The 10229-nt window shown below is 45.4% G+C and overlaps 1 protein-coding gene across 3 annotated transcripts in view; it reads left to right on the top strand.

Moving 5' to 3' along the window:
- Nucleotides 1-209: 209 nt before the first annotated feature.
- The window catches only part of BST1 (bone marrow stromal cell antigen 1), a 34145-nt gene continuing 24125 nt past the window's right edge, over nucleotides 210-10229 (top strand). For all 3 annotated transcript variants that reach the window (XM_060011790.1, XM_060011789.1, XM_060011788.1), the window contains exons 1-4: nucleotides 210-501; nucleotides 2046-2172; nucleotides 4320-4455; nucleotides 7400-7482. In XM_060011790.1, the coding sequence (XP_059867773.1) occupies nucleotides 308-501; nucleotides 2046-2172; nucleotides 4320-4455; nucleotides 7400-7482 (540 nt within the window). In that variant the 5' untranslated portion in view covers nucleotides 210-307. The remainder of the gene's footprint in view (nucleotides 502-2045; nucleotides 2173-4319; nucleotides 4456-7399; nucleotides 7483-10229) is intronic.

The following is a 10229-nucleotide window of genomic DNA, read 5'->3' as shown; positions in this document are numbered from 1 at the left end:
TAGTCAGTGAGAAAGAGGGTGTCTGTGAAAGTTGTCATTGTTTGAAGCCAGAAAAATCTTCCTTCGGGAGGCCGAACTCGCCTCACCCCTTCTCCAACCTTGCTTCTTCTTTGGGCCTCCCACCTCGTGGACTCCGGCCGAGATTAGGCAAGGGCAATACTCCTGCCCCCGGAAATATCCCAACTCAGTTCCGGAGCTGAAGCAGAAAGAGAGACAACAAGTGAGCGCCGGTTCCGTTAGGGCTCGGGGAGCCACCTCAGCGCGACGGGAGGAGGCGAGTCTGGGAGGCACCCCCAAAGTGACTGCGATGGAAGCCCGGGGGTGCGCGCGGTCCCGGCGGCCGCTGCCGGCGCTGCTGCTGATCCTGCTGCTGCCGCCGGCCGCGGGCGCTGCAGGCGCTGCGGACGCGCGCTGGAGCGGGCAGGGCACCACCCCGTACCTGCAGAGCATCTTCCTGGGCCGCTGCGCGGAGTACATTGCGGTGCTGAGCCCCGAGCTGCGGTGAGCGCGGCGGCTGGCGAGGGAGCCGGAGAGGGAGAGGAAGGGAGGGGGAGAGGAAGGGGAGGAGGAGGGGGGAGAGGGAAGGAGGATGGGGAATCTACTGGGGAGGGTGCACTGGGTGGGGTCTGGAGGGTGTGTGTGTGTGTGTGTGTGTGTGTGTGTGTGCGTGCGTGTGTGTGTGTGTGTGTGTGTGTGTGTGTGTGTGTGTAAAAATGAAGCGGGTGTTGGGGAGCCGGAGAGGGAGAGGAAGGGAGGGGGAGAGGAAGGGGAGGAGGAGGGGGGAGCGGGAAGGAGGATGGGGAATCTACTGGGGAGGGTGCACTGGGTGGGGTCTGGAGGGTGTGTGTGTGTGTGTGTGTGTGTGCGCGTGTGTGTGTGTGTGTGTGTGTGTGTGTGTGTAAAAATGAAGCGGGTGTTGGGGAGCCGGAGAGGGAGAGGAAGGGAGGGGGAGAGGAAGGGGAGGAGGAGGGGGGAGCGGGAAGGAGGATGGGGAATCTACTGGGGAGGGTGCACTGGGTGGGGTCTGGAGGGTGTGTGTGTGTGTGTGTGTGTGTGTGTGTGTGTGTGTGTGTGTGTGTGTGTGTGTGTGTGTGTGTGTGAAAATGAAGCGGGTGTTGGGGAGTGGATGAGGATTAGGTAGTGGTGAGTTTGGACGACAGCCAGCGTAAGGTTAACCAGAACCCATGACCCAGGAATATGGTCTCCAGCTGGAATTCCCCGAGTCCAGGTACTTTGGGAATTCAAATTTCAGGTCTTCTAATTTAGAGGACTTTTAAAGTTTGAGTCTCTCTTGCCAGCACTGTGCTTCTTACTAATTTTTGCTCCTTCCTTGGACACATGTTTTCTGTTTTCATGAAGTCCCTCTCTTGTGCCAGTTGTTTTTATTGTGACAGATTTTAGGCCAATAAAAAAGAATGGAAAAAAATGGGAACACCCATGGAACACCATGTTACCACCCAGCATAAGAAATAAGTTACAAATGCAGTGGGAAATGGTTTTGGAAAGCTAGGTTGGACTTGAGGAGTTGTAGCGGACACTGGAAGTCATACTTTCTGCCTTAGCAGGAGGTGGAACAGTCTTTTTCCACACTCTGTGCTCACTCCTGATTTTACAAGGTCGCATGTCCGCCTGATCTCACCTGGCCCCCAACCCCAGGATGGACCTGTGTCTAAATGAAGGGGCACCTGAAGCTGGCAGCCCATGTGGTTTATTGGAATCGTCACCTTCTGGCTCTGTGCATTTTCTGCTGTCTCTGTGAGCCTGTTCTAAGTTCTAAGAAATGTGTGTTGAACCTCTGAAAGACACTTCCACTGTCAGATTGCTAAATCCATCACCAAAGTTATTTTTCTTCCTCTTCTGAATTGGGGTTAATGCAAGAGTTATGACAATTTCCTGTCTTTTTTGTATGCCCAGTTCTGCAGAGTTGATATTTGACAAAATCACTAGTAAAAAACTTGGAGAGAGAAACGGAAATATATCACACTGGAATGTGGTCTTTTGTTTTGTTTCTTCTTTTTCTTTTTTAAACTTGTACTTTTCTGCAGGGACAAGAACTGCACAGCGATCTGGGAAGCCTTTAAACTGGTGCTGGATAAGGATCCCTGTTCTGTGCTTCCCTCAGATTACGACCTTTTTATTAACCTCTCCAGGCACTCCATTCCCAGAGACAAGGTAACTCTACCTTCGCCTCGGTAAAACGTTGCTCTGTCTCTATAGAGACAGTGTCCAGGCCAAGCAGCCAACTCACAATGTGCGCCAGGCTCTCTGGTGGGAAAGTGGCTCTGTCTTCAACGGTGCTCCTGGGTCTCCTGCCTGTCCTGGGCAGAAGGAACTTTCCTAAGTCAAGAAGTCAGTGCAAAAACCACAAGAACATCAGGGCGTCACCACACCTTTCCCACGGGGCCTCTGCACCTGGCTAGTTCTGAACAATCTCCATCCTAACTGGCTCGAAAGACCTGAACCTTGAGTACTTCAGAAAACCCTCTATGTCAGTATCCTCCCGGGAGACCAATCCCTCCTCTTAACGGGTCTTAAGATTATATCCATTCAGGACCAGTTTCTTGAAGAAACTGGTTAACATATAATCATGTGGTTTACATGTCTGTATTCTGTCTGCACTCTAAGCACTAATACAGTGAAAGTAAATGAGAACATCTATGTAAATTGCTTATTTAGAACAGTATCTTGAGTTTAAAGAAAGTTAGATATCATTTTTATTTCTCTGACATAAATTTTTTTTTCTTAATGAAGGACATATTTTTGACATAAATTTTTTTTAAACGTCTTTATTGGAGTATAATTGCTTTACAATGGTGTGTTAGTTTCTGCTTTATAACAAAGTGAATCAGCTATACATATACATACATCACCATATCCCCTCCCTCTTGCGTCTCCCTCCCACCCTCCCTATCCCACCCCTCTAGGTGGTCACAAAGCACTGAGCTGATCTCTCTGTGCTATGTGGCTGCTTCCCACTAGCCATCTATTTTACATTTGGTAGTGTATATATGTTCATGCCACTCTCTCACTTCATCTCAGCTTACCGTTCCCCCTCCCCGTGTCCTCAAGTCCATTCACTACGTCTGCGTCTTTATTCCTGTCCTGCCCCTAGGTTCTTCAGAACCATTTTTTTTTTAGATTCCATATATATGTGTTAGTGTACGGTATTTGTTTTTCTCTTTCTCACTTACTTCACTCTGTATGACAGACTCTAGGTTGATTCACCTCACTACAAATAACTCAATTCCGATTCTTTTTATGGCTGAGTAATATTCCATTGTATATATGTGTCACATCTTCTTTATCCATTCATCTGTTGATGGACACTTAGGTTGCTTCCGTGTCCTGGCTATTGTAAATAGGTTGACACAAATTCTTAACTTGATTTTTTTCATTGTAAAGCCATGTAACATTGATGTTTACAAATGAAAACATCTTAACATTGATTTTTTTCATTTGTAAAGGCAGGTAAATGGAGTTGGGAGGTTCAAACACATAATAGGCTGAAAACATGATTTTTGAGTATATGTTGCCTTTGAACCTTGCAGCCTCTTGGTCAGTAAAAAGGGGAGCTGTTATTTTTGTTCTCCTTCCTCATGGACTTTGGTTGATAAACTCAGTAAATACTGAGCTAATTCCACGTACCAGGTGTTGTTCTCAGAGTTTCAGATGCAACAGGGAACAAAACAGCCTCTGCCCTCGGGAAGCATCCAGTCTAGACAGAGATTGCTGGTTGGAATACTGAGGATCTGATGGCATGATGAGGGGGATATTGTTATTTGTATTATTATTATGTGAAAACATTGTAACTTCATAGTAATGTATTTTTGAGGCACTTTACCCTTTAGGAATTCAATTTGTGATTGCATATCATCCTAACCACAGCTCTGGGAGAAGAGAAAGGGTTCATACTCCCCATTTTCCACATGTGGAAACTGAGGCACAGGGAGATTACATGGCTTGTTCAAGAGCGCACATTTAGTATGTGACAGACCCAAAATTTGAACACAGGTCCCTTGATTTAAAAAAAAATCGATCTATAATTTTTTAACTACTAGGAAAAATATATATGTATGTATGTATCTATATTTTTTCTCTGCTGGGAAAATATTTCATTAACATTTGCATGATACCCTTGGAATAAAGAAAAGAGGGCTGGTAGCACCCTCTGAATGGGTAACTAAAGACAAAAACAAAGAAGGTTCAGTTGTTGTGAGGCAAGTCCCAGGTGAATGAGAAATGGTTGGCCTGACTTGTCTTGATGATACTGTGCCTGAAGAAATCTGTTTTGATTTCATTTTGTGTTGGTTTTTCCTTAGTCCCTATTCTGGGAAAACAACCACCTCCTTGTCACCAGCTATGCGGAGAACGGCCGCCGCTTTATGCCACTGTGCAATGTTCTGTATGGCATGGTTGGGGATTTCTTGAGCTGGTGTCGACAGAAAAATGCCTCTGGTAAGACTTCTGCACAAATCACAAGAAAAGTCAGGGTTCCTATTTACTATGCATATGCCATTTGTGCTAAGTGCTTTCATATGCATTTTTATCTCTTTGGATTCCGCCCCCCTCAAATCCTCTCAGGTAAAGTCATAATAATAATTAAATAATAACAATGATAATAGAGGAAGAGAATCTATCTTTTGCTAGGTACTGTTCTAAGCACTTTATGGGTATTAACTCATTTAATCCCTGCAACAGCCCCATGGGATAGGTCCTATCCTGATTCCTATTTTGACAAACGAGAAAAGTGAGGCACAGCAAGATTGAGAAACTTGCTTAGGATTGCATAGTGCGTAAACAGCAAAGTCAGAGTCTGACTCAGAGTCCTGCATGACTCTGCCTCACTATCCCCATTTTCCAGAGGCGGAAACTGAGACTTTGGGAGGTTAAATGACTTGAAGTACTAGGGCCAGGATTCTCCCCTCTTCTCACTGATTCTGAAGCTGCTCCAGGCCACCAGCAGATATTTTGAGATTCAAATTATTGACTTAAAAAAAAAAAAAAGCACAACGTGAAAGCTGAGAGTTAAGCTTTATTTAGGGCAAAATGAGGACTATAGCCCATTAGACAGCACTTCAGATAGCTCTGAGAAACTGCTCCAAAGATGTAGGGGGGAAGATGTTATGTACGATTTTAATGAAGGGGGTGGGTGTGTGAAGTCAGGCACACATTTTGGCAAAGACCTGCTGCTAGTCACAAGGAACAGATGTCACCGTTAATAATTTTAGTACTTTCCTAGATATGAGGAGATGCAAGACTTGGGCTCATAAAATCTTCTCCTGAAACTATTTAACTATCTAAAGACCTGTTTTGCAAGCTTTTCCCACAGCACAGAGTGCCTCATTCCTGATCTCCACCCTGAACTCCTCTCAGGGGGTGTTGAAGGTCAGCGGCTGCAGCGGCTCATGATTTAATACTTGGTAGAGGTAGATGGCAAGTGGCAATTTTGTAGTTGGCAAAATCACAGTGAAAGTTAAAGTCACAGGGGCTGGCCTGATGGTAAGGAAAACGCTCTTCATTCATCAACTCCCACGCTAGGAGCTGGTGATGCAGCGGTCTCTGCCCTCAGGAAACATGTAGTTTTGTGAGTGCAGAGAGGTGTGCTCTGAGGCGGGAATGACCCAGAGCTAGGGAGTAGCAGAGGGAGACATAGACCAGAGCCTCGGGAAGCTTCCTGGCAGCTCCATTCATTCATCCATCTATAAAGTTTGTAGAGTGCCTCCTCCGTGCCAGTCCTTGCTCTTCTAGGCACTGGGAACACAGCAGAGAATAAACCAGGAAAGTAATACCTCATCCTTACTTTATAGGGGCAGGGGTGGAGGTAAGATCATCAACAGGCAAGTAAAAACATGTACGTATAGTTCGCCTTAAGATTATAAAGGTTCCAGAGAAAAACAAAACAGGGAAAAGAGGGTAGGGAGTGCTGGCTGGTAAGGAGGGGAGAGGGAAGCATTGCAGTTTTACACAGGCCCGGTGAAGGCCTCACTGAGAAGCTGATGTTTGAGCAAAGACCTAAAGGACTTGAGGAAGAGCATTTCCTGATAGAGGGAACAGCACGTGCAAAGGCCTTGAGGTGGGAGTGTGTATGGCATATTTAAGGAACAGAAAGGTAGGCAGTAAGTGAAGAGACAGGTAGTAGACTGTGAGGCTAGAGGAATAAGGGAGGGCCAGACAGCACAGGACATCGTGAGGCTGCGGACTTTCACTTTGCGTGAGGCGGGAAGCATGGCAGGGTGCAGATCAAATGGACATGGCCATTCTTCCAGTGGACTGTGACCAGGAAGCCTCAGTTTGATGATCCTACAGAGGGTGAGGGAGCATGGAGGAGGGGTGAGATGGAACGATCATGAAGGGAGGGAGACGGTGGTATACTACAAATTAATAGCTGGTCTTGGACCCCCTGGTTCCTGGCGCACAGCTCCTGAAACCCTTGGGCTCTGAGGAGTGATGAGTGTCTTTTGTATGGTAATGGGATGACTGGTGGTTGGGAGTCCCTAGATAGCTTCAGATGCGGGCTGGTCACCAAAAAGATAGAGGCATCATTAGAGAGTTGGGACTTTCAGCCCCATCCTCTGTCCTCTGGGAAGGGGCGGGGGACTGGAGATTGAGTTAATCACCAATGGTTTAATCAATCTACTAATGGTTAATCAGTCTACTTAATGAAATCTCCATAAAAACCCCTCTCTGATGGGGTTTGGGGAGCCTCCAAGTTGGTGAGCACATCGAGATGCTGGTGCTCCCAGAGGGAGCAAGGACGCTCCGTGTGTTTCCCTTCAAGAAGTTCACATTTTGCCCTGCTTTGTTCTCCCTGGAACGAATTGTCAGTTAGCACTTTCTCCTTTTGTTATAGAGTAAATGGGGAACAAATCCCATTATATATCTGCTGAATTTTGTCTTTAAAATTTTTTTTAATGTAATACATTTTAACATTTTCTATATTTTAAATGTTATAAAATTTCTATTTTCTGATTAAGGACTGTTACTTTCTTGGTCTATTTTTCTTGTATTTACTTCTAAGACCTGGGTTAATTGGAGAAGGCATTTCTCCCAACAATGCAAAAAAAAAGTTATATATGTAATAAATATACTTTTTAATATGGACATAATATTATTATATATATTTCTTGGATATATGTGTGTATATATATATATATATATATATATATATCACTTGCTAGAGCTCCAGTAGAGAATTAACCCAGCTGTTTAGTTCTCTGCTTTCCTCACATTTGTGCCGAGCACAATGACAAATGTCTGCGGGCAGAGCTATGAATGTTAAGCCCATACACATTATGTAGAATGAGTTTCAGTATATTTTGCGGAGCCAGCAAATATTTTCAATTAATTCTTCCTTGATATAATCTTTGAAATAAAATGTGTTTGTCTGTTTTCCCTGTAGGACTCGACTACCAATCCTGCCCTACATCTGAAGATTGTGAAAACAATCCTGTGGATTCTTACTGGAAAAGTGCCTCCATCCAGGTAATCCTGGGATGGCTGGCTGGGTGACTGAGCAGGTGCGGGATCTGTGAACAGGGGACAGAAGGGTTCAGAGGCTGGGCCATTGGGTCATTACTAAACTTCTCTGAGTCTCGGTTTCTACCTTTGCAACATTCTGATTCACGCTCTCTGCTCCATAAAGGGGTGAGGATTTAAGAAGCTAAAATGCTTAATGCAATGCCTGGTACAGAGAAAAAATTCTGAATGTTAGCTCCAGAAGAAGGTGTTAAACAGTCATTATTACTCTGGTGTTGTGGTGGTTGTTAGTAGTTCAAATCAATGTGATTTTGATTGAGGTGTGAAGTGGGGTAACCCCTGCTTTATAGGAGAGCCTGGGACCCCTAAGATCTAGATGTGGGCGTCAGAGATGTGCACAAGGTTGATATTAACTGAAGAGGAGGCAATAGGAGACCAGGGATAAGCTGGAGACAAAGAAATGGTCCCCTAAATGTGGGTCTGTTTCTCAGAGGATATTGTCACCAGAGTTGATGATAGCTATCGGTAGCTATAACATGCCAGTGACTTACATTTTCTGTCACCAGTGTTAGACCAAACATTCCAAATAAAGAGGGTGCAGTCCTTAGCTCAAGTACTGAGCAAAGCAGTCAGCTGTATTGACTAGGAGGCTGGTGGATGTGAAGTCCTTCTACCCACTGCCACCAAGCTCCTTTCAGGGCTCTCTGTGTCTCTTCTGGTCCTACTTCCTGCTCTGGACCACCAGGTGTCCGCTGGGTCCACTGTTAATCAGGGTGAGCGAGACTTTGGTCAAATCCTCCACCACAGCTGCAGTTTGGAACTAAGCAGAGGGCCTGCTCCAGACAGAAGCATTCTTATTCCTGTGCTCTCCTGCCAGCTCCGGTCGGAGCCCTCCATCCATGCCCACTCCCCACAGGTTCTGCTTGGACTGCAGGCTCCAGGCAGCTGGCAGTGAATTGCCCGAGCCCCTCAGTGAGGAGTGGGAGGTGGTGGATGCATCATCACTTGAACGTGGGATCATAACGACAACTTGGGGGTGATGTCAACATTATATGTTAAAAAAAACAAACCATATTCTCCCCAGCAGATCTGCCCAACTTCAAAGTGTGCCGGAAGCCACCATCTTATACTTCCTTCAACTCTAGAATGGGAATCTAATAATCATGCCCACATTTTATGAGCCCTTAGAATACGCTGGATGGTCTGAACATGAGGAGAGGTAGTCTAGTATAGTGATGAGGAGAGGGTCTGAACTATAGCAAATAAGTATTCCATAAATGTTAAGTATTATTTTAAGTGATTTGATCTTTACAATCCTATGGGGTAGGGACTCTTATTACCCTTGTTTTACAGATAGGAAAAATGAGGCACAGAGAGGCCAAGAAACTTGATCAGACTTATTACCCAGCTACTAAGTGCAGCAGCCAGAAACCACATTTTCGACCATGACTTCATAGAGCCTCACTGTATCTGCACGCATGTTTTTAATGAAAAACAATTTTTATCATCAATGTAATAACTGCTCAGGATAGAGAATGACAAATTATAGAAAGTATAAATAAGAAAACTAATCATTCATATTCATGCTACCTAAGGGCAAATAGTGGTCATCAGACCTTGACATTTGCAGATTGAACTGAGACTGTTAGCCTACTTGGAAGCAATCTGAGACAGGCGTGGCACGGAGTACATTGTTGCTTTGTTGCGGCTGGCATTCGGCGTGGCTCTGCCGGGCATGTGTCACAGAGCTGCGTGATACCCCCTGCCATCGCCCCCACCCGGCTTCACACTAGAATAAACGTTTTATCAGGGAAATTATATGCTCCAGTAGTGTTCTCAGCTGGAGATTTGGGAACTTCTCTGGACCTGTCTGTCCCTTGGGAATCTCAGGGACAGACAGGTCCAGAGAATATTGACTAGTATTCCCAGACTTCTGCCTATTTATTTATTTATTTATTTATTTATTTATTTATTTTTGCTGTACTCGGGCCTCTCACTGTTGTGGCCTCTCCCGTTGCGGAGCACAGGCTCCGGACGCGCAGGCTCAGCGGCCATGGCTCATGGGCCCAGCCGCTCCGCGGCATGTGGGATCTTCCCGGACCGGGGCACGAACCCGCGTCCCCCGCATCGGCAGGCAGACTCTCAACCACTGCGCCACCAGGGAAGCCATGCCTATTTATTTTTAACAGAGTGGAGCACATGCTCTGTCCACCTAGTCTTGCTTTTTGCTTTGAATGTAAGCACTTTCTATGTCATTGCATATCTTTTGTAGACTTTTATTAATGGCTGGGTAATATTTCAGACATGAAAGGGCCATAATTGACTTATCCTTCCCTGTTGTTGACTGTTTTAGACTGGTTACAAACCATGCTGCAATATACATCTTTGTGCACATCTCTGTGCACCAGGTGATCCTTCGTGCTGTTTACCAAGTATTTCTGGCTCATCTTCTGAGCATGTGGTTTGCACTCATTCTGTCTCTTGAAGTTACTTACGTGTGACTTACACTGGCCAATAGGATGTGAGTAGGAATGACTGTGTGACATCTGGGTGGAAACCTTTAAGAACTGGTCTGTGATTTGCCACTTTCTTCTCCCTTTCCTGATAACCAGTGACTCTGCATTTGTGGAAACTGCATCAGCTTGGGTCCCAGAGCAAGGACATATGGAGCAAAACCCAAACCCCAAATCCAAACACTTGTGATAAACATGTAGTGTGTGCATGAAATAAATCTTTCTTGTTTAAAGCCACCG

This window comes from Delphinus delphis, chromosome 5 (assembly GCF_949987515.2).
Source record: "Delphinus delphis chromosome 5, mDelDel1.2, whole genome shotgun sequence".
In the NCBI taxonomy this organism is placed as follows: Eukaryota; Metazoa; Chordata; class Mammalia; order Artiodactyla; family Delphinidae; genus Delphinus; species Delphinus delphis.
This window is presented reverse-complemented; position numbering and strand designations above follow the sequence as displayed.